General features: G+C 37.3%; 1 protein-coding gene across 3 annotated transcripts in view; it reads right to left on the reverse strand.

The window, feature by feature from the left end:
• The window catches only part of SERPINI2 (serpin family I member 2), a 35,332-nt gene that overhangs the window by 1,094 nt on the left and 6,960 nt on the right, over window positions 1-27,278 (reverse strand). For 2 of the 3 annotated variants that reach the window (XM_004756505.3, XM_045088603.1), the window contains exons 3-8: window positions 25,871-26,101; window positions 24,300-24,494; window positions 24,025-24,217; window positions 10,780-10,877; window positions 6,787-6,873; window positions 3,151-3,240 (exon numbers count right to left, since the gene is read on the reverse strand). In XM_004756505.3, the coding sequence (XP_004756562.1) occupies window positions 3,151-3,240; window positions 6,787-6,873; window positions 10,780-10,877; window positions 24,025-24,217; window positions 24,300-24,494; window positions 25,871-26,101 (894 nt within the window). The remainder of the gene's footprint in view (window positions 1-3,150; window positions 3,241-6,786; window positions 6,874-10,779; window positions 10,878-24,024; window positions 24,218-24,299; window positions 24,495-25,870; window positions 26,102-27,278) is intronic. The other variant, XM_004756506.3, reaches the window with a different exon arrangement.

Consider the following 27,278-nt stretch of genomic DNA (forward strand, 5'->3'; position numbering starts at 1 on the left):
AAAGAATTATTAGAGTCCCTTTTCATTAACTCCTTACTGTTCAGTCCAAAGACAGATACTCAGAAGAGCCAATAACATGGAAATAGACATAATCTCCATATTTTTTCTTTTTATGATTATAATCAATAATACTTTGCCTCAAAAATATCAAAATAACTCCTAAGAAAAAGAAAATAAATTCTCCTGTTTTTCAGATAGTTGGAGACCCATAAAATAACTTTCCCAGGATGTATATTGCATTTTATCACAATAGGAATCAGCAATGACTGTTGTCTATAATGCTAAGGCATTAAAATGCTTATTGAAAATGTTTCGGAATTTTTTTTTAAGATTTTATTTATTATTTATTTGACAGACAAAGATCACAGATAGTCAGAGAGGCAGGCAGAGAGAGAGGAAGGGAAGCAGGCTCCCTGCTGAGCAGAGAGCCCGATGTGGGGATTGATCCCAGGACCCCAGGATCATGACCTGAGCCAAAGGCAGGGGCTTTAACCCACTGAGCCACCCAGGTGCCCCATTTTTGGAAAATTTTTTAAGTGACTTCTATGGAAACTAACCTCATAATTGAAGACAATAGTTTAAAATTTTAAACATTCAGAAGTGTAGGACATTGCATAGAAGCCATTTGTTCCAGCCTTTTCAATCTGCTTCTCTGACCAAGGAGTACCATGTTTTGAATGGAGTCATTTTGCAGTCAATAATCTACTCTCCACTAAACTGGATGGATTAGTGAACTCTCCCTGGACATAACAGTAATGGATAGAGAGGCAGGCTGAAGCAGAAATCATTATTGTTTCCACTTTTCTCTACATTCCCCCTTCTCAAAGAGGTGTCCTCCATACTTAACCAATGTATATATACAACCTTTCCATCAGATAGAAGCAAATTTTACTTTCTAATATTAAAATACACTAGCATAACCAAAACCAATAGCTCAGAAGAAAGATTTTTAATGGATATCCTGCAGTCTGCTTCTTCTTTCAACCCAAAACCATAAAGAGTTTAAATACTATTTTTTTTTAGTATGTGTGGAGTACTGTCAGTTTCAGAATCATGATTCATTTTCTGAGAAATGGCACATTTCATATAGTATCTTTCACAATTTCATTTGAAAGTCTCCAACATTGGCCCAGCCCCTCAACCTAAAAGAAGAAAAAATGTTCTTCATTTCCTTGGAAGTTCTGCTTAGTAAAAGCTTTGGATAAATATACTGAAATATAAAACTAATGCAGTAGAAAAATACAAATAATGTTTGGATTTGGCGTAAGAGGACTGTTTAACTACAAGAAAATTTTAAATATGATAAAAATTGACTATAATAAATCAAAATCATTGATCCTCTTAACTTCAGTAATCATTAAATGAATTTATTTTACGTAAAACATTAAGCCACTTAGTAGTTTGCTATGCTATGCTAAGGCACCATTTTTGTCAATCGCAATGATATCCTCAGTTCATTTGTGAGAAAAAAAATAATAAATCACTGAATGTGTATTGTCTTAAGATAATGGCCCATTCTACATTTTATATGGCAACAACTTACAGTCCCAATAAATGAGTAGCCATTCATTTTAAACAATACTTTAAGGGTATGACCCTAGTTTAGAAAGTCTCATTATAATAAAGATCATGAGATAGTGGAAATTATCATTAAGGTCTGATAGTTAAGCATTATCACAGATAAATAAATAAATGGATTATTTGGGAATTAAAATTTTCACTGCTGTTTAACTGGTAGCAATTAGATTGCCTTGGTCATCAACTTGGTAAATAGAGTCAAACTACATTATTCTGAATGCCATTATTTCCTTGTGCATTGAGGTCCAATGCAACTTCATTTATTTCTATGTTCCATATTCGATAATTACATACTAATTGTAAGAAATGAGATATCCAAAGGTTAAGGATGTATAGATCAAACGACACACTTAGAATATCCTTTAACATGGACTCATGCACCGTGGGAATTGAAGTTGCGTTGATGCAATCTCAGCAAGTCTAAAACTATCTCATTGTTTCCAAGACGAAACATTCAGAAGGATAACTCAGCATTGGCTCCATGGAGCCTAAAAAGAGAGACTGGTATATACTTCAGGGGCCAAAAATACCAGTACCATTAGCTAATCAAACAGATTCAGACCTAAAATTAACTATGCCTCTTCTCCATGTAACCCAACTTACACAGAGAAACTTCTCCATTTTCCTTCCTTCCTTCATGTATTCAATCACTCCCTCATTTATAGTTATTGATTTATTCCTAATGAATGCTACATGCCAGGAAGTGTTACAGGTTCACATATTCTTTTATTTAACTCTAGGGGATGAGTACTAATATTATGTTTAAACAGGAGGTAGAGAAAATGTGGCTTAGGAAGTATCATTGACTTGTCTTACAACTAGTTGCTAACAGAGCTAAGACTTGACCCCAGTCTAATCCCCAAGATCACACTGTCAGTCTCTAGGGATGCTGATATCGTGTGCAGAACATGTGGCCAAATATTCCACATGTTGCCTTTGTGTCAAATGCAGTCCAGTCCACACCTACCTCTACCTTTTGTGGCTAACTCTATCATTTTTCACCAACTGCCCTCACTGGAGATTTGTAATTGTATTTGACCTCTCTCTCCCACTCAGAGCCCATAGCTAGTCACTTGTTCTTTTGGAATCTACCTCTGAAACCTTCACAACTGTGCAACTCCCATTTTCCATTCCTCTTGTAGCATCACAGAGAGCAGACTTCTGAGACAAACAGGTCCTATTTCTACTCGGCCCCTTTCCAGCTGTATGACCTTAGACAAATTATATAACTTCTTTCTGAGCTTCTGTGCTATTAATGGTCAAATAGTTAACCTCTTGGAATGGCGTTAGCTTTAGAGATAGGTACTTAAAACCGCTAGCATATGATAATAGCGGTTTTGACAGCTACTGTTACCACGGCCTTATTTTTAGGTCCCATCACCTCTTAAAATACAATGGGTGGTATAAAAGAGGCATTCACCAAATAACCACTGAAAGAATAAATTGAAAAATAGCAATAAGATTCAACACATTGAAAGGAGAAATGATCTCAGATACATAGATTACAAATAGCGACTAGAACGAGGTCTGTTTGACTCAAGCAGTTCTCCCAGAGAATTTTAGAAAAGGTACCTGTTGGGTTATTCTTCACAATAAACAGAAATGGATGATTTGCTATAAATTGGTTGTGAGCCAGACTCATGATCACAGGGATGTTCATGCCTATGAAATAGAGACAGTAGTTATTTAGACGAGCACATTAAAGGATGAGGAAAGAAAATAGATCCATAATACTTTTTGTAGACAGGAAAAGTCATTTCATTTGATGAGCTAACATGTAGAAAAATAACCATTTTTAAAATACAGAGAAATCTGAAATAAATTTAAAAATCAAAGAGCAGAAAAACAAATATTGGATTATTCATGGAATAATTCTAACGTCCTATCTATGCTCAATGAAGAAGAAAGTCAGATACTAGATTCAATTTACTGAAAGCAGCTGAAAAATTTCTTTTTTTAAACAGTAATTTTATGCTTACTTTTTATTTACATTATATGATTTATTCTTGAAATGTTTCAACTCTTAATTCCCATCCGGATATATTTGCACTTCATTTCTATTCTTCAGGCTTGTGGTAATCACATCTGAGTTCAAATTTATTTTTTTTAACTTTTCCAAAATTATTCTGTGGGTTCAGAGCTTTTAGGATTTGTGCTGTGAATGATTATGGGATTTTTACTATGTGATTAGACGAGATTTGCTGTCATAATAATTATTTATTATAATAATTTATATCATGTGGCTCCATTGTAGCATTTGCCAACATTTAGAGTGGATAAACTTAAATGGCTGGGACTTTTTCTTCTTTTTAAGTTAAATATTTCTACACTTAATTCAGATGTTTCCTTTACCAATAACGTGATGATTTTGTAAAATTTTTTCAGACTCGTGAAAAATCATTTTTAAAAATTGAAACAGGAGTGGTCATAACTGAAAAATAATAGTAGAGAAGGAAAAATAATCTTCTACACTCAGTTTGTGACTGGGGTATGAAAATTAAACTGACAAAAGATAGATTAACAGAAGAAATTATTTATTCTATATCCCCAAAGGAGCTTCACAGAAAGGAAGTAAATATCCTCCCAAAATGTTGGGCTTGAAAGCTTATCTACCATTTTTTTTCTTAATTTTTACTGTGTTATCTTAGTCACCATACAGTACATAATTAGCTTTTGATGCAGTGTTCCAAGATTCATTGTTTATGTTCATCAACCAGTGCTCCATGTAATAGGTGCCCTCCTTAATACCCATCACGGGGCCAACCCATCTCCCCATACTCCTCCCCTCTAAAATCCTCAGTTTGTCTCTCAAGTCCACAGTCTCATGGTTCATCTCCCCCTCTGATTTCCCCCTTTTTTTTTTTAAGATTTTATTTATTTATTTGACAGAGAGAGATCACAAGTAGGTAGAGAGGCAGGCAGAGAGAGAGACAAAGGAGGAAGCAGGCTCCCCGCTGAGCAGAGAGCCCGATTAGGGACTCAATCCCAGGACCCTGAGATCATGACCTGAGCCGAAGGCAGAGTCTTAACCCACTGAGCCACCCAGGTTCCCCTATGATTTCCCTTTCAACAAAGGGTAATAAATTGTGGAGAAGTGATTAGACCAAAAAAGGGGCAATAAATTGTGGGAAGGTAAATATATGGGGAAAAGATGGTATAAGAACGTTATTTAATAAGCTTTGTTATGCAGACTCATTTCATTGCCAATTTTCATTCTTGTGATAAAGATTATTCTCCTTCTGATATGGAGAGAGGAGGAGAGACACCTTCACAAGGGGGATTTATGCCCTGCTTATACTTTAGGCAGATCGAGGGAGAGTAGAGAACTCTTTTTTTTTTTTTCCTGTGCTCTTTCTCCATTTTCTTTCAAGGGTTGCTTCTATCAAAACAACCTTTCAGACAAAGTGGCTTATTGGGGGGTGGCGTATTCTGATCACCTTCAGAATCAAGCATAACCTTCATAATATAAAATGTATGGCACTCTCCTTCCTGCAGTATCAGGGCTACAATGCCCAAATTATCAGTGAGTATAGACTTATGTCTGAATTGATGAGAGAATACAAAGGAGCATAGCCAGTACGGTTCCCATCCTCACTGGGGTGAACACTTGAGATTTTTTGTTCTTGAGCATCCACTGAGCAGATGCCTGAAAGTCAAAAAACTCACACTGAAAACTTTTGATGTGTGATACATCAGGGTCACTGCTGATCCCTTAATGATTGTTACACCCTCTGAGAGAACTCTAGACTTAAATTAGAGGCAGTGGGTGATAGTAGAAAGAGCTCTGAACCTGGAGTCAGAGAACCTGATGAGAGTACAAACTCAGCTGTCAATGAATAGTATGACCCTAGGCAAAGCACTTCATGTCATGGACTCTTTCTTCACCAATATAATGAGAAAATCAGATGATGATCTATAAGGACTCTTATGTAAAAGCAGCAGGAAAATTTGTCTACTTAGGCCAACAACTTCATCCAATGCAACTTTTTAATTTCTCTAAGATTGAAACAGCCCATATTCTCCAATCTAAGTTCCTTGAGCACAATAACACCAAGTACTTCAGGAGATGACAGAATGGTAGCAGGAGTCCAGTGTGAGCCACCCACATGTCAAAAACCATTGGCACCACATAGTATTACAAATTTACTGAGAAATTAATAACATGGATATACATTTATAGAAATTTATCAGTAAGAAAATGTGCCTGTATTTTACATATTGGCTAAAATCACAAAAGTCTGAAGAATTAAAATAGACTTATGAGACATTCACTAAAGTTGCTTTTGCATTTCTAATTAAATTTTCTCTAATTATTTTTTGAGCATTAGTTGTATGCATCATCAACACTATTCAAAACGCCATTTATTCAAGGAAAGCTATCATAAAGGTGGTGCGTGAACTGTAACGTGTTCACAGATCACCTAGAGACCTTGGAAAACACAGCTTCTGATTAAGTATGCCTGGATTTGAGCCTGAGGGCTGGCATTTCTAACAAGCTCCCAAGTGATGCTGCTGCCGTTGGTCTACACACAACACTTGACTTACAGTAGCAAGGATGGGCCACAAGGTACCATAAAGAACTGGCTCTCAACCTTGGATGTACACTGAAATCACTTAGGGACATGAAAGAAAATGATAGAGCCTGGGATTCACCACCAGAGATACTAATTTAATTCATTTATTAATTTAATTTTGGGGGATAAACTGGACATAGGATTATATGAAGCTTTCCAGTTGATTCTAATGGGCAGCTAACTTTGAGAGCCACAGGCATATAGATAATGACAAAAACCGTATTAGAAAAGTAGGGACCTACTTGGTGTAATAGAAGAAGGAAATTAATACGATTACCTAAGAGTAAGAATTCCTGAATAATAATGACTTCATGTTTAAGCAGAAAGTTTCCTCCCCAGATCCTATCTCCTGACTGGTAGGTAAATGCAATTTAAAATGCAATTTACAAATAAGCCAATATTAGTAGATAGGCCTCAGCTCCTAACAAATCCCTTCCCTGGCCTTTTTGATTAAGCAGCAGATGCAGAGATGCAAAAAATAACTTATGCAACCAGTTTCTCTTTTCTTCCTACAGTGTCCTGGACAGAAAGAAGAAAACAGGAGATCAGAGTCATGCAGAAACACCAGTGCCCTAAGGATGCACATTTTCCCCCAGTCCTTCCTCTTGGTTGGTTGTGAAACCATTTGTCCTACCAGTTGATGTTGCGGCTTCACTGCCATCTTCATTTATCTCAAAAAAAACATACTGCATGACTTGGGAAACAAACACTTCAGCTGAATCTGTTGGAAAATAGGAAAGTATATTTAAGGATCAGAACTCAGAGCTATTACTTACTACATTACTTATTACAGAGCCATGTCAATTACATTTTCAAATGAACAAAGAATAGGAAAAAAACAATAACAATAAATTCTTCCCAAGTTCGTTAATTTGCTAGAGGTGGAAGGTAGTTTAGCTCTTGTAGAAATGATACAGATACCTATAGAGAGAGATCAAGTCCAGCCCAGATACAAAGGCAAAGATAGAAGGGAATAAGCCTCAAATCAGGTATCCCACTAAGTGAAATATTTGCACAGACAGAAGGTTTAGCCCCCCTTTGCTATGGTCTACAGACAAGATGAAAAAGGCTTTACAGATTTGAATTAATCCCACCCTATGTATTCAACCTCAAAGCCAACTTGCCTTTCAAATTCTGTATTCAGTTTTGATCTGACTTTAAAACAAAATTTACTTTCTTTCAAGACTGGTGAGGCTATGAAAGTCTAAAGAGCTTTTGTGTCATCTGTTACAAAATCACTTCAGAGCTATACTTTAAAACCTGTCAAATTTCTCAGTGTAAGATAGAGTCTTACAACATTCTGTTCCGGTGTGGATACAAGCTGAGCGAACACACCGCTCTTCTCCCCTTGGTGGAAGTGCTGTATGTGTGAAGAATTTCTGATCTTGTGACCTGCGGGGATAGTCCCCTTGAGAAGGGAGAAGTGAAGCCACAAGTTCAGAAGCCATCAGCCATTCCTGCTGTGTCAAGACCACTCAGATCTGACAGTGTGCCTCAAAGAGACAACGGAAATATGGTCACGGGTTCAGTGGTGGCCAGAAAGTAGAGGAAGGACGGTAGGCCTGGAAGCTTGAAGAGAAAGGAGAAAAAGGAGCTTTGTTTCTCTTGGGAGGGAAATCTGATGTGACCACGCAGACTCTACCAAAACCAGCAGATTTATAAGGATTCAGGAAGCAGCTCCCACAGTAGAGGGGAACCAGCCCTGGCAGCTCACAGAAAAGTAAAGAAAGCCCTTCAGGCAAGATAAAGAGAAGCATGAAAGCGATATTGGCATTAAAAAAAATGGCTTCCTAAAAATAAACTCCAAAATGCTTATGATCACTTTATTTGGGCCCCTGAATACCTCTTATCCTTATCTACTACCTTTCTCTCCCCATTTAGTAGCTCCAGCTCAAGGTCAAGTTTCAAGGCCTTAACTCTAACCTTTCTTCTGCTTAAAACCCACTTTCCCAGAACTCTCCCTGACTGGCTCCATTGTTCTTTAAGTCTCAACAAAAATGTTACTTCCCAGCCCAGTCTTCCTTTCCCACCCTATCTAATTCTGCCTGTATCTGACCTAATCACCATTTATTCCATGATGTTCTTTTAATTTACAGCATCCATCACCTCACGATTTAATTAACTAATTGCTTATTAAGTACTCATCAGCAGATGAAAACTTCACTAAAAGCAGAACTTTGTCCATTTTTTGCATCCCTACAAAACTGCTTGGCATGTAATTGGCTTTTAATAAATATTTTTCAAACAAATAAATCATGGGTATGAATATGTCCAGGGACAGAAACAAGTATGGTGGAGAAGAGGGGCATGCACATCTTGAAGCGCAACAGAATGGTCTGTAACAAGATGAGGCAAGTAAGCATGTTCTTTCCCGAGGACCACCTAGAGTAAGACAGGATTCACATATGGAACCCAGAGCAGCTGACCTAGAGACCCATACTAAGACAAGAGTGAAGAACAAAAAGCTTGTTGGGGTATAGTGGAGAATTTCACCCAGTTTAACACTGATACCAGATCAAGTGACTCCATGGCTATCATGCTGAGCCTCTGGTCTCATGTATCCTGTCTTACCACGAAGAGGACGTGATCTTGGGGAAAGAATAGGACTTGAGAGCTAATAGACCAGAACGAGGAATCTAGACTCCATAAAGTCACTGATTTCCTCAGGTTTGTAATAATTTTTCTCTTTTCTATGAAAATTCCAAGTATGACTCTGTTAAGAGGGCAAGAAACTTTCTATACTTTTGCTAGAAGATGTCCAAGTAACTATTAATATGCCATTTTTTTAAATATCTACTATTTATGTAGTACCTATTATGTGCCAGACATAGAACCAGGTGACTTACATACCTTCTTTCATTTATTTTCACCACCATGATTTATTATCTCATTTAACAAATTAGAAAGTTGAGGCTCAGAGAGCTTAAATATTTTACTAAAGGTAACACAATAAGTAATAGCAATGTGAAGTCAAATATTCATCTCCAAGTTTCCATAAGTAACTGTCTGAAAACATTTCATTCAAAGCTTATGAATTACATGAATGTAAGGTAGTAGCTCCTGTGTAAATATCCCACAGCCCTAGTGTTGGACTGGTTCACAGTACCTTTTAGAGAATGTTTACTGCATTAGTGATAAGTAGGGATAGCAGGGAATTTGCTGTTCTAATGATCAGATGTGGTGCCAGTGAGGGCCCTGGCTATTTTATTTCCAGCAGTAAAATAGAACCAAAGCAGTTAAAGCAACTCAAATAGGCAACTCAAAGAAAGAGCAGAGAGAAAGAGCAGAAAAGGCTAGACATTTGTTTTTTGCTGTTTCAAGTTATTCTCTTGCACAAATTCTCTTATAAAACATTTTGGAGGTATTTTATGATAAATCTGCCTACAAAAGGAGACTTCTAAGGAGATTTTATAGAAGTCACCAATTGCTGGGGATTTGTAGAGCAAGTGGCTGTTGAAAATGTCTGATGTATAGCAAGTAAGCTTCTGAAGGCTAGAAAGAAGGCTAACAGGAAGACATGCTTGAAAAATAAGTTGGTTGATTTTAGGTTGCCGAGATGGTTGTGTTCCAGCACACACGCAGATAGCATGCTGTTGCAGTATTTAACGTTGACTGCCTCTTTCCTGATGCTGATGAAATTGTCCGAGAAGTCAGAGCTCTCTGTCAGGGTGCGAACAAGTAGCTAAATCATGTGTGAAGGTAACAATGAACATCTGTCACCAGTGGATCCCACCCACCTCCTCCACCAGGAAAGCTCATTCCTTCTATTCATTTACCCACATAATTGATGAGTGAATAAATTAATGACTACTTCTCCAAAGACTAGACACTTATATAGGAATACACAATATTTCCATGTTATGATATAAAACCCTATCAGACAGACAGGCTTGTATTTTTATGCCTTTTTTTTTTAATAAAACAGAAGACTGAATTTAAAAGGGGGTAAAAAACTTGGGACAAATTGGCCCTCTTCGTCCATCTTTTTTCTTTTTAGTTAGATATTTTTGAACTAGTGGGTACTGCCAAGACAAGAGAAAATAAAAGACTGTCTTGGGCTTTGTTGTGTGAGTGAGCATCTTAGGCATGTGCAGTTTCCCAGGTGTGAGTTAGCATAAAAGCTCCATCTACTCAGATGCGTTGTTTGTCTCAAAGCTAAATCTGCAAGCTGTGGCATTACAATTTCTACATTGTGTTCATCATCTAGCAGCTTGTGGATGCCTATTTCATGGGCTCCAATATTACCAAATTAACATTTGCAAATTGGTGTATAAGAGTTTTATTAGCTCCGAGTAGATGAGAGCCTCAAAGTTGTAATTCCCATTATTCAGATAAGGAAATCCAAGCAGGGCTGAAATAAAAGTCAGTACAATACTTTACCTACATAGTTTCATTACAAGCATGGTGAGAAGGCTTATCTAACATTCTAAAATGCTCTCTGACTTTCATTAAGGAAAATGGCTTAAATGCAAAATAAAGTGCTTGTTTACAGACAGCTCAACATGACATTTAGCCACTGGGTTTGTATGTATTTTCTGGGGCTGAACGCTCTTTCAGATCAGTCAGTGAACAGAGTTACTAAGAAAACATATTAACATAATAATATGAGAATTATTTATCACACTACCTGTTATTCCAGAAAGGTCACAGCCACCACTAAATATCTCAGTTATATTCAAAGAATGCAGAGCTTCTTTGAAGTCTAATTTTTGTTCTACTTTAAATCTGTTAAAAAAAAATGAAGAGGAAAATTCTTGAAAAATTATATTACATTTGCTACCAAAATGTTTTCTACAAAATGGATGATTTGGAAGAAATTATAATGTGAAACCTTTTGTTTTCATTAGCCCAATTACATTTCCTCATATATATAATACCATTTTCCCCCAGGTCCCCTGGCTGTTCTGAAGTTACTAATAGCTTGCTTCCCAGATAAATGGTTGGTGGCAAGAAAATACTATATTTTTTGAAGGTATAATTATCTAATAAAACAGGGTGAGAGTTCTAAGTTTTCAACTGCTTGGCTCCTTCCCTAGAAAAGTAAAGTTTCCCTCCAGCAACTGTATATACTCTGTTTTTCACACCATCAAAGATGGTTCCTGGCATACATCCAAAATACTATGGAAGGGAAAAGGAGCCAACAGCCCTTGGAGAAGAGTGTTGGCTACTGAAGTACAGAGAGACATTAATAATCTATTATTCTTCCGCTGTCACAGCTGATGTGACTTCCTTTAATTTACGAACATACCTAGTATCTTCTCAATAGGTCCTGTAAATAAATGGTGTAAAAGACAGAAAGAAAACTAAATTTCTTTAAATAAAATAAAAGATAAAAATTATAGGAGGGAAAAAGATTGCTGGCCACTACTTCCCTTTGCAGGCCTTAAGGTAGGACTCTAGCTTCCACTAAAATCTTTAAACTTCAATTTACCTGACTTGAAGACTCTAGCCAGAGAATCTCAGAGTCTCACAGGCTGATCTATGACTCCAAGTTAACAGAATACTGAATCTGTTTACCATTTCACTAAAAAGGAAGGGGAAGAAAAAAAAAAAAAAAAAGCTAGTGCTTATTGACTTTATAGATGCCAGAAGCATTCATATGCATTTTAAAACCAGGTTGGAAACTTAACAAAAGAAAAGAGCAAGGAGGTCTGTATATTTCTTTCATCAGTGAAATTCCAGGACAAGTCCTGCCTAAGGAACTCAGTCTGTGAACTGAAGGGCATTTGCCCCTGTGCTCTCCAGACAAGGCTTAGCTAATAGCTAGGTCCATACCCAGGGCTAGAAATCAGCTTGAGTAATAAGTCCAATTAGATCACTGTTTTAGTTGCCAAATACTGAGCAAGCTTTTTAATTATAATTGTTCAAAAAAATGAACATGTTATGGCAGAAATTTACTGGACCTGAATTATATCTTGGTAATATATTACATACTTTCAGAAAATATTTACTTATTCAGAGCCCTGAGGAGGGATACAACATGGGCATTAAAATCTACTGATGATGAAAATAGCTTGTGTTATGTCACTGTTTTCAACTTCTTTCTTTTCACTTTCAGCTAAAAAAGATAATGCAGCCGAATGGTTTTGAAATCTTTCCATTTTTTCCCTGTTTTTATTACCACACTCTTTTTAACAACTAAATAGAGTGTAGGCATCTGAAAGGTGGAAAATAAATGTTCTAGTTCACCTAAAAATTGGCTATTTTTAGCACAATAGTTTTAGGATAATGACAAGAATACTGCAAGACTTATTACAACTTTTAATAATGCCTAATTATCGGTGGAGAGTCATTTAAACTAAGCTAAGTCCTGCTCATAATATAGTCCAATGAAACCTACAGCAATAGAAACTCATTCAACCATTTAATAAAAGTATAATCTACAGCCAATTTCTAATTATCCATAATTACTGGAGTCATGAATAGCCAGGTGTGAAGCAGTACTTCCATGTGTTAGACATTTAATACAGATTATAGTTTTTAATCTTCACAAAAACCTGAGGAAGTTAGCATTAGTCCCATTAATTAAGAAAGTAGAAGATTGAGGAGGTTGATTTCCAGGCTTACATTCAAAACAGGAGACAAAGTTGGTATTGAAATTTAGGTCCATTCCAACTCAAAGTTAATATGCTAACCCACATTGCCTTCTAATCAAAATATAATTTGAAATCATAATCTCAATCAATATATATATATAGTGTTAATCATGTGCTTCATTCAAATTTTGTGAGACAATATTTATTTTAGATGTGGATCATTTCCCCTTTCCCTTGGCCTTCATCTAAAATTTTTTGAAGAATACATCTAAAGATGAAAGAATAAGCAGCAAAAAGACTGAATAGACAATTAAGTAAGTATAAAATGAATGTTTTAGCATTTGAAAACAATATCTAACATCAGTTTACTGCCATATGGAAACATTGGTTTAAAGGGGTTTCACACAGGTAACGGGTACAGAAAATGAAGAAAACAATTCAGAATTCCCATTTTAAGATGGAACCACTCCTGGTCTATAGGCCTTGTTGTAGTTTAGTATAGCCCATTCTTTTCTGTTTATACCCAAGACTCTTACTTATAGATATAAAGTCTTGGATGGATCTCCCTTGGGGCCCCTATCAATCCTGGTTTTGATTCAGTGGGCTTGAGTCATCCTTGGAACGTTCAGGTTTCGAGCCAACCAAACCAAATCTAAGGTCTGCTGATGAGGATAAAAATGTAACACAACCTCTGACAGTGGTGGACCTAGACTATTATATAAGTACATGGTAGTTTTGGGTCGCTTCCTGACCAATTACCTAGAGTGTGTTTGTGTGTACGTATCTGGGTTTGTGTCTTATGTGTGTCTATATATGAAAAACGCTGTTAGCCTCAAGGGTTGAACTAAAAATGCTTTCTGTCCCATAGGAGCATATCTGGACACTGTTTAATGTAAACCTGATTCCAATTTGTATCAGTGTCCGATAGGTTAAAGTAAGCGAACATTTTGCAATCACTAGTGCAGCTGGTCATGACATTCATATTCTCATATTCAGCTTCACTTACCCTGCGATCACTTTCTCTCACCCATATGCCATTCACATTTAGTTGTTTAGAGATCCAAAGCTGGCCAAACCTGGGATTCATTTCTAGCCCAGTAAGATCATACTTCATGGCCTCTGGAAGATGTTCTCTCTTTTCTAAAGTCTCTGTGGCACTGTTGCTTCACATCTCTTGCTGCTCGTTGTGTCTTTGACACTTTGTTCTGTGCTCTCCCTCATGCTTGCCTCCATTACACCTGTTTTCTGACTCTTGAAATGTTGGCTCTGCCATGTGTTAGCTGTGTAAACATGGGCAAGGTATTTCCCTGTCTGTACCTCATCCATAATGTGTATATAGAAGTTGATTGCTATCAAATTTATTTGGGGGATTAAATGATATATGGTAAAGAGGTGCAACATCCAGGACAGTGTCAGCACCATAACGGATGCTCAATACGTGTTAAAACTAAGTGAGAATAATAACAAAAATAATAAGAGATACTACTGAGTACTAAAAATGTTATAAACAGTACTTCATGGAACCCTCATAATAATTCCATGAAGCCCATATTATCATTGTCCCATTTAACAATTTTAAAAAATCTTAGTTATTTAAAGTTATACAGCTTGGTTTTCAATATTATGTTCTATTTTCCAGGATCTTGTCTTAACAGTTGTTAAAAATACTGTGAGATGCCACATTGGTGAGTATTTTTAAAAAATGATGACTCTCTCTGAAACTTGGCAAGATGGCAGAAAAGTAGGAGACCCTGTTTCAACTGGTCCCCTAAAGTGAGCTAAATATCTACCAGAACACTCTGAACGCCCATGAAATCAGCCTGAGATGTAGGATTATACACTTCTGGATCTCTACGTGAATAGAGGATCATCAGTGGAGAAGTAAAGCAGAGTGGGTAGCCTCAGACTGATATCAAAAGATCAGTAGAAGGGGGAGGGATCCACCAGAAGTGACCCTTTGGAAAGTAGTACCCCAATATGAAAGTGCCCTGTGGCTGAGGACCAGAATTCACTTGGAGTCTGGTTGAAGGCACTCAAAAAGAGTAAAAGAGCCTAAGCGGCAACTGGTGGAATCAGCTGGTCACAGGCATGGGCCTAAGCCCACAGACCCAGGACGGCCACCACCAGCAACCACCTGTGTCAGAGAGAGTGTGGGGGAGCCTCCGCCATCCCTGAGCTCACAGATTTTGGCTACTTGTATCACCACTCGTCTGGGCATATTCCCACCCGCGCGTGAGAGTCTGGTGTTGGCACTGACCCACACTCTCTAGGTTCACACCCTTCTGTGCTCTGCATGACCTGAGTGACCGCAGGCTGTGAGTGCGCTCCCCCTACACCTGAGAATGCTTGGTATGGGTGCCGGCAGGTGCTCTTTAGGACCCTGGCCTTCTGCTTTCTTATACACTAACAATGAAAATTTAGAAAGGGAAATGAGAGAATCGATTCCACCTGCTATAGCACCAAGAACCATAAGATACCTGGGAATAAATCTAACCAAAGAGTTAAAAGGTCTGTACTTGAGAACTACAGAAGACTCATGAAAGAAACTGAAGAAGATACAAAAAGATAGAAGACCATTCCATGCTCATGAACTGGAAGAATAAACATTGTTAAAATGTCTGTACTGCCCAGAGCCATCTATACTTTCAATGCCATCCCGATCAGAATTCCATGGCATTTTTCAAAGAGCTGGAACAAACAATCCTAAAATTTATATGGAACCAGAAGAGATCCCAAATTGCCAAGGAAATGTTGAAAAAGAAAAACAAAACTGAGGGCATCACGTTGCCTGATTTCAAGCTTTACAAGAAAGCTGTAATCACCAAATCAGCATGGTACTGGCACAAAAACAGACACATAGACAAATAGAACAGATTAGAGAGCCCAGATATAGACCCTCAACATTATAGTCAAATAATCTTCGACAAAGCAGGAAAAAACATACAGTGGGAAAAAGAGTCTCTTCAATAAATGGTGCTGGGAAAATTGGAGAGCTATGTATAGAATAATGAAACTAGATCATTCTCTTACACAATACATAGAGAAATGGGTGAAAGACCTCAATGTGAGGCAGGAATCTATCAAAATCCTAGAAGAGAACATAGGCAGTAACCTCTTCAATATCGGCCACAACTTCTTTCAAGACATGTCTTCAGAGGCAAAGGAAACATGGAAAAATGAACTTTGGGGACTGCATTAAGATCAAAAGTTTCTGCACAACAAAGGAAACAGTCAACAAAACAAAGAGGCAACCTACAGAATGGAAGAAGATATTCACAAATGACACTATAGACAAAGGGCTGATATCCAAGATCTATAAAGAACTCCTCAAACTCAACACACACAAAACAAATAATCACATTCAAAAAATGGGCAGGAGACATGAACAGACAATTCTCTGAAGAAGACATACAAATGGCTATCAGACACATGAAAAAACGTTCATCATCATTAGCCATCAGGGAGATTCAAATCAAAACCACTTTAAGGTACCACCTTACACTAGACAGAATGGCCAAAATCAACAAGACAGTAGACAACAAGTGTTGGAGAGGATGTAGAGAAAGGGAAACCTTCTTACACTGTTGGTGGGAACAAGTTGATGGAGCCACTTTGGAAAACAGTGTGGAGATTCCTTAAGAAATTAAAAATAGAGCTACTCTGTGACCCTGCCATTGCACTACTGGGTATTTATCCCAAAGATACAGATGTAGTGAAAAGAAGGGCCATCTACATGCCAGTGTTCATAGCAGCAATGGCCACAGTTACCAAACTGTGGAAAGAGCCAAGATGCCCTTCAGTGGATGAATGGATAAAGAAGGTATGGTCCATATATATAATGGAGTATTATGCCTCTATCAGAAAGGATGAATACTCAACTTTTGTATCAACATGGACAGGACTGGAGGAGATTATACTGAGTGAAATAAGTCAAGCAGAGAAAATCTGTTATTATATGGTCTCACTTACTTGTGGAGCATAAGGAATAACATGGAGGACACTGGGAGAAGGAAAGGAGAAGGGAGTTTGGGGAAATTGGAGGGGGGATGAACCATGAGAGACTGTTGATTCTGAGAAACAAACTGAGGGTTTGGGAGGGGAGGGAGTTGGGGGGTTGGTGAGCCTGGTGGTGGGTATTAAGGAGGGCATGTATTGTATGCATCACTGGGTGTGGTGCATAAGCAATGAATTTTGGAACACTGAAAAAATAAATAAAATTTTTTTTAAAAAAAGTAAAGTAAATAAATAAACACGAGGTGCAAGGAGAAGTTTTCCCAGAAGGGAAAAGGAAAGATGTTGTGTTATATTTTTTCCTTTTTTTAAGATTTTTTATTTATTCATTTGAGAGAGAGGGAGATTACACAACAGTAAGAGCACAAGCAGCGGGGAGGGGAAGGGTCAGAGGGAAAGGGAGAAGCAGACTTCCTGCTGCCTAACTTGGAGCTTGCTCCCAGGACTCCAGGATAATGACCTGAGTCAAAGGCAGATACTTAACTGACTGAGCCACCCAGGCACCACAGATACTGTGTTATCTTGAATAATCAGATAATGTGTTATCTTGAATGGAAAGATCAGAAAAGCTTTCCAAAACCCAAACTTGGTTTTAAGGAGTAAGAGAAATTATCCAGAAACATGGGGAGTGGTGGGAAGTGGAGAAAGGATTGAGATATGTTATCATCATGAAAAAAGCATTGTAACTACCAAATTTATATTTCTAAAATACTGCCTTAATCATTCCACTATCTTACTTGGAAATTTTCAACAATTCCTCTTTCTGTACAAGACTTAACCTTCTCAATTCTTTTAAAGCCCAGTTCAAGTCCTTCCCCTTCTGTAAAGACTGTTTACAACTCCAGTTTCTGAGGCTTCCTGTCCCCTCTCTTTTGTTTCGTGAACTTCCTAGTGCTTACTGATTATAACTTTCTTTAAATATTTACTGTCTGCTGCTGGATATTGTTAGTAAATTTCTTGCACAAATCTTGCACCACTCCATCTAAGTGGTGACCATCTTACTAGCAGGGAGCATGTCTATCCCTTTGCATCTGTTTCCATTCCTTGCCCATCGTGGGATCCCAATCAATCTGTGCTTTTGAACTGGAGATAAAGTTTCTGGGAAGTGGTAAACCGATAAAAGCACAAAGCTGTAAGACAGTAGACATGAGAGCTAATTCTGTCTTTCAACACTTAGTTGAATGTTGATCAATTCACTTTTTGACTGACTCAGTTTCCTTCCCTGCAAAATGCAAGGTGTAACCAAGTCAGAATGCAGAACCACAACATTTAGTATTAAATGTTTAATTAAATGCTTTACAAAGTTAAAGTGCTATATAATTGAAAGTTCCTTTTTTATTTATCTTATTTGCATGTATTAAATAATCACTTTTGCCCATACACATAATCATAAAACATGTTCTCAGAGGGTTTCTTAAATAGAGAAGATATGATATATAGAAATTGTGTGTCAGACTCTTCAATATCTTTTGAGTACTAAGATATTTGTAGGATCCCATACTACGTTTAGACAAAGTAATGTGATTATTTTAGTTGCTATCCAATGCGGGTTGCTATTATTTAGTTGCTATCCAATGCGGGTAATGCCCAAATTAGATATCTGGTATGTTATAAATAATAAACACTAGAAAGCACTCTAGTATTTTCAGACTATATTCTATCTTATTGGCCTTGATTCTGAACTAGTCCTACATCAAAAGGAAAGAATGTTTCTAAACAGTAACCAAAATCTAAATAGTCACTCACATGTTCCTTCCTAGTGTTATTAATATAGAAGCATTTTTATGATTAATTTTTCTCTCTTTGGCAAACACTAAAATTTGCTACCAAAGAGATTTTTGTTTTATTAACAGAATAAATGTTACAAATTAAATTGTGCCCCCCCACATTCATATGTTAAATTCCTATCTCTCAGTACCTCATGATGTGACCTTATTTGGAAATAGGGTCATTGCAGATGTAATTAGTTGGCCCAAGGTCATAATGGAATAGAGGGGACCCTTAATCTAATATGATTGGTGTCCTCATAAGAAAGGAGAATGCCACTTGAAGAGGGATGGCCACTTGACAACAGAGGCAAAGACAGGAGTGGTGCATTTATACGCAGAGGAACACCAAAGATGATGGATTGCCACCAGAACCTGAGTAGAGGCAAGGAAGGAGTCCACACAGTCTCAGAGAGAATGGCCCTGCTGACACCTTGATTTTGGACTTCTAACCTCCAGAATTATGTGAATGAATTTTTGTTATTTTAAGTCCTAGTCACTACTGATTAAACTGTTCAGTTTTACCGAAATCTTTAGTTACCATTTAAAAAATTTTTTTTATTTTATTTTATTATGTTATATTAGTCATCATACAGTACTTCATTAGTTTTTGGTGTAGTGTTCCATGATTCATTGTTTGCATATAATACCCAGTGCTCCATGCAATACGTCCCCTCCTTAATACCCATCACCCAGCCCCTAACCACCCGCCCCTCTAAAGCCCTCAGTTTATTTCCCGGAGTCTATAGTCTCTCACGGTTTGTCTCCCTCTCTGATTCCTCCTCTTCACTTTCCCCTCCCTTCTTGTAATGTCCTCCATGTTATTCTTTATGTTCCACATACAAATGAAATGATATGATAATTGTTTAGTTATCATTTTGAAAGCCTAATGCATTCATCCAGATATGAGAGAACCACAGCATTGAGTAATAAAACTGAAAACTGTCCAACCATTCTAAAGTATTTACTCAGCTTATATAGTTTTCCCTATCTGTACAGAATAGATTTCAAATGGGTGTTTTTGTGTTGTAAGGAAATTATTCATTTAGAGGAAAATGTACTTTAGAACTTTCAATCCATGATCTTCCTGCTCAGGAAACTAAAACTGTGAACTTAACACATAAGCAAGTCATTCCTTTAATAAATTGGAAGTCTCATCCTCTTATGAAAAGTTAATACATTTTAAATGTAGCATTGTGTTAATATGATTGAATACTGATAACAATGTTTCAGTCTTGTGAATTTAAAAATCTCATTTTTATTTCTGTAGAGAGGTTTCCAAGAAAATGGTTGATGTCCTCCCTTTCATTATGCTGCATGTATTGGAAAGTTTCATCAGGATCCTCACAAGGAATGAATTAAAATCTGACTGGAAAGTTGAATTCTGATTTTTGAGGTATTTATCATTAGATAAAGGGAAACAACACAGAATTGTTTTCTTTGAAAATATTTATATAATTTAATTAAACAGTATTCATTTAGCACATACAATATGCCATGAAATGTCCTAGGGACCATGGAAGCCAAAATGAAGGAGCCGTAATTCCCTGTTCCAGAGCTCACATCTTAAAAAGATAGATGAGAATGTGAGCAAGACATGGAAATGTAATGTAACAAGTGCCATAATGTAAATTTGTATAAAATGTTCTAGAAAAAAAAAAAAAGGGATGGTTGATTCTAACTGAGCATGTTGGGGGAAAGTACACCAAAGAGTTAAATGTGAGAGATGTTGAAGGATGAATGAGAATTTACTGGTTAGACACCACAAACAAGGAAGGGTCTTTCAGACAGAGGGGATAGGCGAGAGGGTGACTGAGAAGTAAGAGGAGACCTTCTATTTTGGGATTGGCTGGGCAGTGATCTTAAAGATTTTTATTTAGTTAGTTAATTATTTTGAGAGAGAGAGAGAGAGCATGAGTGGAGGGGAGGGGCAGAAGGAGAAGGAGAAACAGACTCCCCACTGAGCAGGGAGCCTGACCTGGGACCCGATACTCGATCACAGGACCCTGGGATCATGACCTGAGTCAAAGGCAGACACTTAACCAACTGAGCCACCAAGGCACCCTGGGCAGTGATTTTAACAGAGAAAGAAAAATAACCATTACTTCTGAAAGAAAAATAGCTATCACTTTCTTAGCACCTTCTATTTGCTAGATTTTGTGCTATGAGTAGAAGTATGTAATGAGGTTCTGTAATTGAAACTGCCACCAAATTTTTAAAAAATAATTTGTTTGAGAAAAGGAAGTACAACTGCCAATTAATATTTCTGTTTTCGTATCACTGAAGATTCAAATTTTGCCTTTAAAACAAGTGTTCATTTGTTTGGTAAAAGCAACACAATGAACTTCTCATTATGCAAATAGAACCAGTGGGATGGAAATAGTGAAATTTGAAATCATGAGGGTATAATCTATTCTAGATGATATGAAAAGTTTCCACTGAGGGTCAAAATCTGCTGCTTAAGATTCTTATCATGACTGGGAGTCTGGGCTTAAAGGGCATGGGAGTAAACCTATGTTACCTTCTTTCTGTTCTGGGAAAAGCTGAAGGACCCTGGATGCTGGGTAGGAGGGAGATAGAAAAGACTTTGGGTGAGGGTCGGTCTGGTACCAGGACAGCCATGGACAGGAGACTCCTGATTATAAGAAATGGCTTAAACTCCAGAAACACTCATCCCTGGCACATGGTTTTTAAATAACTTTCCACCTTAAAAGCCCCTTTTATTAACACAGAGCTTTCAGTAAAATTTGGTCAAACATTGAAAATGTTTTTACTCCTATTAATTTGCCAAGGGCTACCTTAACATTACCACAAACCTGGTGGCTTAAATAACAGATTTATTGTCTCATAGTTGTAGAAGCTAGAGGTCTAACATTAAGATGTGGGTAGCATTGGTTCCTTTTGAGGACTGTGAGTTGAGTTCCAGGCCTCCCTCCTTGGCCTGTAGATGGACATCTTCTCCCTCTGTCTCTTCACATAGTCTTTCTGCTACATATATCTCTGTATCCAACTTTCTTCTGTTTATCAAGATTCCCCCTATGTCAGATGAGGGCCCACACTGATAACTTCACTTTAACTTGATTACTTCTATAAAGACTTTGTCTCCAGAAAAGTCACAATCTGGGGTAGTGGGGGTTAGGATTTAACCCCCATATGAATTAAGAGAGACATAATTCAACCCATAACCATTGTTCTTGGAGGAATTAAAAGAGAAGCCTGCATCCATACTGTAAGAGAAGTTGTATGAGAAGTGTGGCCACAGTTTGGAGAAGCTGCTATGGATGGATTCGTGGGCTGTGCAGCAATCTTGCAGAGATTCCTAACATGCTAGAGAAGGGAATTCTGGCAAAAGCCCTTACTTCCTATTGTCAGTTGAGTCTGGGACTTATGTTTTATTATCTAGGCATTTGTTAACTGGCTGAAGATGCTGGGGCTACCTTGGCTACAAGTATCACTATTCCAAGACTGATAAACCACAACTTAGGACTGTCAAATGACTCTCCTAAGACCCCACTGCCAATACATGGCATGAATAATTTCTAAACACAGTGTTTTTGACCCCAAATCGTGATCTTTCCAAAAGAGGAAGAGAGAGAAAGAAATTTGAAAATAAACAAGTTAATCCCCCAAGTTGTTATTTCTGTTATTAGAAGATAAACTATCTGTCACATCATTTTATCTCCAATAGCTTACACGTAGTAGGACCCCTCCACCAATACTCTTTGAAAGACTGAATAATATCCAGGTAGAGATACACAGATGCTGGGGAATTAGAAGAGAGGTTGGGGGAGAGATTCGGATTTTAGAGACATGAAGAATAAGGGAATAAAAAGAGAGTAAGAATGAAGAATAAAAGAGAGGAAGAAGAAGAAAATTTTGATGAAATTCTAGTAAACATTAGTTGGGAACAGAAAGAAAAAAAAAAAACACTCTAAGTCAGGGAGCAAGGAAATTTTACAGAAGAGAGAAAAATAAACAGAAGCGAGAGTGTTCCAGGGGTTGAAGAATGCAAGGTTTTCAAGAAAAGGGGGATGGTCGATAATATTAGGATCAACAACCTGGAATTAGGGTGAGAAAAACATAGGATATGTTGTCATCTTGTCATCATCCTCCAGGATGACAAGGAAGGTAGAAGGAGAGATCTTCAAAGATGTATACAGACCTTGAGGTGAAGGGTAGAGAGGCAGGTTTGCTTAATGATATGTCTTCTTTAAGGAATGGGAAGTTGAGACACATGTTGAGAGTGACAAAAATCAACATAAGTTGGCACCTGGGAATAGAAGTCAGGTTTTGGTGTGGTTTGTGTGAGTATTAAAAAAGAAAGTTGGGGCGCCTGGGTGGCTCAGTGGGTTAAAGCCTCTGCCTTCAGCTCAGGTCATGATCTCAGGGTCCTGGGATTAAGCCCCTCATCGGGCTCTCTGCTCAGCAGGGAGCCTGCTTCCCCCTCTTTCTCTGCCTGCTTTCTCTGCCTACTTGTGATCTCTGTCAAATGAATAAATAAAATCTGAAAGAAAGAAAGTAAGTTAGTTGAAGAAAAGTAAGGGGTCCCCAGCTCCAGCCTCAGTGAGGCCAGAAGGGGATGCTTTCTGGGTTTTTGCTTAAGAAAATTAATAGTTGGAGAGCAGGAGTGGCCTTATGAGTAGGCCAGGGATTGAGGATGATTAGGGAGAAATTAAAGCAGGACGAAGACCAAGTAGCAAAAAGCATTAAAGATATATGGTGAGAATATGATTGAAATGAGTGACTGGATCCCACCTAAGTGGAAAAACAAGGAAAAGCCAAGAGGTTTAAATGACAAAAGGCCCAGAAGAGGAGTGTATAAGCCATACAGGATTTGAGTTTGCAGGAAAAATTAGAAATGAAAAGGACAGAATATCATTCATTAAACATCTGCTTCTTTTAAAAAATTGAGGCAGAGTGTGAATTGAGTTATGTGGGCACCACTTACTTTGAAGTTTCTCCTGTTGGCCAGAAGCATGATATTAAGAAATTAGTGTCAACGATTATTGTTTCCCGAGATAAGCCTTTGCAATTTCCATTTTATATTAACTATCTAAACCTGGCCGTTGGATTTCCTATTTGTCATTCAATGACTATTAGAGCACTAGCTGTCAAAGTTGATTTAACATATCTTTTAATTGTCAAGATAACATATCTTTTAATTGTCTGGTATAATAAGTATGGGCAGGGGGTGGTTTTCCTGAAATGTAACAGAAGATAGGTATTTAAAATTCCAATTAGTAAAGAAAGTAGAGAAAGAAAAGTTTGTATAATAAAAGGAATGAAAATTCCTTTTCATCTCAACATTCTGGCTTGCAGACTTACATTTCTTCATCTATTTCAGAGAATATTGAGCCTTTATATTCAGTTCTCCTCATGGCAAAGCATTGCTGGCAATGTTCAGACTTGCCTTTGTATCCACAAAGCGGAGTTATACTTCCAAATGCATTTTTCTTCCAATCAGTGGCCTTTTCAAGTATCTGTTATCTTTCAGCCAGCTATTCAAATGCCTCCATAAGTGAAAACATAAGAACCAAATAATAAAATGACATTACCAACCTAGGGAGGCTTACTTCCACTTCCTCTTCTTGCACCTCGGAGAACCATTTTAGGAGTTGATGAGCAGTAATTCGCTTTTCCATTTCTTCTATGTGCACGTCTTCTGCAGGAAGTACAATGATTAAACTAAACTTATCACCTTTATAAGGTAATTCCAAAACCTGGTAGTTCATGGATGATTCAGAAAAATAACCTAAAACGGAGAAAGAAAATATTAAATAAATATCCTTGGCAATTCCCAAAATCATGCTTTGGAGGGCGATTTTTCATATTACCATATTTTGTTCTCACAAGAGTTTTCATCATCGGGATTTTGACTGCCGCACCATCCTTCTTAGTAAAATTCATCAACTGTGTGCTCTCTTTTGTGAATTTCTGCTTCCAATCACCCTTGAAATAAATAGCATTCACCAGGACAAGCCGAGTCAGAGGACCAAAGTCTTCCTCTGAAAACATGTCTTTAATTTTCCCTGTGATGCAAGTGGAGGAGGAAACAGGAAGAGATAAGCAATAGTAGTTCAGTGGGACTGCTTTCTATAGCACTGAAACAAAAATTTCTTTTGCAGATCAGTTATAAACAGGTGCTTTCTCCTCTAACCTTGGCAATTCTGAGAGTAGAAAGCAGCACTATTAAACATTTCACTTAGAAACAGGTACAAACAGGTATTACTAGGAAACAGGAGATACAAGACTCTCTGAGGCAAATCTGGACAGACCTACTAATGAACTCTCTTCAGCAAGATTATTTGTGTGAATTGTTTTTCAGCCAGAAAGAACAAAAACTGAATGTCTCTGCCTGCATATTTACTCATAGTTTTCAAACTTTATTGCAAGTTTCTCCAGCAGGTCAATCAGAATTAGTAAGTTAATGGTACCCTCAAACCATCTGCTCCCATGGCTAATGCCAGTGATCACTGGAGAAGGGACAAGAATGGAGTTGCTAGCGTGATTTTCTTCTTCTGAACAACCACCCAACATAAAAGCATGACTGAGTGCCATGGAGCTGTCCAGGGATGTTCCTTATGTGTCCCATTAATGATACTTTCTTGTGAAAGCTGCTCAAAACACCAATCTCACATTCTCAACTATGCCTCCCTGTATGAGGCTTCTTATAAAGAATATGGTGGCCATTTATGCCATCATAATTTTTTGTAGCAGAATGGATGAACAAAGAAACAAACCACTGTTAAACAAGGACCTGATATATGTTTGTTATTTCACATACATTATTCTCAAATCTTCTAATAATCCTGAAATGTTCTAATACTATCCTCATTTAAGGTGGGGCATAACTTAGAACTAAGTAGGATGTGAATTCATATCTGAGTAACTTTAAACTTTTGTTCTTTCTACTGTGTGACTCCATAGTCCCTGAGGAATTTTAGCTGGCTTGTATTGAAATTAAAGTATAGATAACCACATTTATGATAGGACTATCAACATTTCTTATTAAACATTAACCCATCCAACTAAAATGTGCTATGTACAGTAATATGTGGAAAAGAAGGCACTTGAGGTTGACAGATCTAATTTTTACCTGGCCAAAGTCATTATTTCTACAGCAATAGATTAAAAGCTTATGCTTAAACAAAAATTATTATTAAAGGTTTTTCCATTAAAATTCTATGAATAGGTATCTCTCAAAAAACCTGTATGCTTTTCAAAGCAGTTTACAGTCTGCCTCAGTTTTACCATTTAGTATTAATTTGAATAACAGGGAAGCAAAATGGGAGAGCCCTCTGAGCCATAGTTTAGTAGGAAAATATTCAACCATTCTTTACTCTAGGATATTAAAAACCGTGAATACAATGGCAAATAATGAGTTTATGAAAATGGGAAACTTTACCATCTGTTTTGCTTTCTACCCAGGTACTTATTGTCTCTGCAGAAGTCTTTGCATCCTGAAAATCCACCAGTTTTATGGCACTCTGAAAAAACTCCTTGTTGCTATGGAGATACTGTTCTTTCACAGTGAATCCTTCTTGAAGGTAGAGGGCATTGGCAAGATTAAATGTAAATTCTTGCTTTTTCTCTGAGATGGCAGAGAAAAATGACTTCAGCACAGAAAATTCTTCCCCTAAAAAATAATTATAATGTATACTGACATATTGAACAACATAAAAACAACAGCTTTTCAGCTTTGCTTCTAAGCACTGATTCATATCACCATTTTTGCACCCTTAGGTATAACTAATGGTCCTTCCTGAGTTAGTATAAATATTTTAAGCATTTATCTTCATAGAATATGCATTTTATAAAGAACTCAGTTCTTAAATAGGAAGATTGTCATGTAAATTTGAAATTCACCAAAAACAAGAATGTGCATTTAGAAAAGCTGAAGGAAATTCCCTTTTTATAGTCAAATTTAGCTCATTCTTACTTGTTGGAAATTTATCTTTAGAACCTCATTCTTTGCATAACATGCGATATTTATGGAAGGAAAATACTAATGAATATTGATGGGGGAAGACAGTGACGAGCAATCTTTTTCAATATTGTTTTTATTTCAGCTTAAGAATTGCTCTGTTGTGAGCAATGGCACTTGTCCAAGTTTTGAAATTTATGAGCAACCCCTATAATCAGCTCTAGAGATGCACAAGAATCAGAATTGCCTATTTCTTCAGGTTCATGAATGTATATATTTTGGCTGTCTACGTGAAGAACAAAGATCTTTAACTGTTCCAACTATTGCCAGTAGCCAAATGAGGCCACCAGAGTCAGCTAGAATCACTGTTGGGCTGTTATTTATTGTTGCTCATTCTGACCGCACTGTTGTTGGGAAGGTAGATGTGCCTAGGAGATGATTAAGCTTTGGTCCTTGTTCAGGGGCTTCCTATTCACAACCAAAGATATTGATGCTTTTCAATCCCTTCTGGCTTAATCCTGGGACTCAATCATTAAGTCTAGAAACTGTATTTCAAATCAAAGCTCCTGTCAGGGCCTTTGTTATATTTTCAGTCAAATAAAATGCTATTTTTATAACTTAAAAATCGAGTATAGGCAATTATTCTTTATTGGAGGAAACATAAATGGAGAAAACATATTGGATACCCACTGAATAAAGAAAGAAAAGTTTTAATGAGGACATGCCTTGAGTTGTCCATTGGAAATAAGGCATTTGTGTGTGTGCATGTGTATGTGTGTGCGTACACTTTATCGGAGAGCTAACAGTCATAGGCATCTTTGTGCAAATAAGAATACGTTCTCTTCCTGGTGGGGGAGGGGGAGGGCTATAGCCCCATGGCCTTATATCT

Source organism: Mustela putorius, unplaced genomic scaffold, assembly GCF_011764305.1.
Source record: "Mustela putorius furo isolate JIRA1106 unplaced genomic scaffold, ASM1176430v1.1 tig00003834_pilon_pilon_pilon, whole genome shotgun sequence".
In the NCBI taxonomy this organism is placed as follows: Eukaryota; Metazoa; Chordata; class Mammalia; order Carnivora; family Mustelidae; genus Mustela; species Mustela putorius.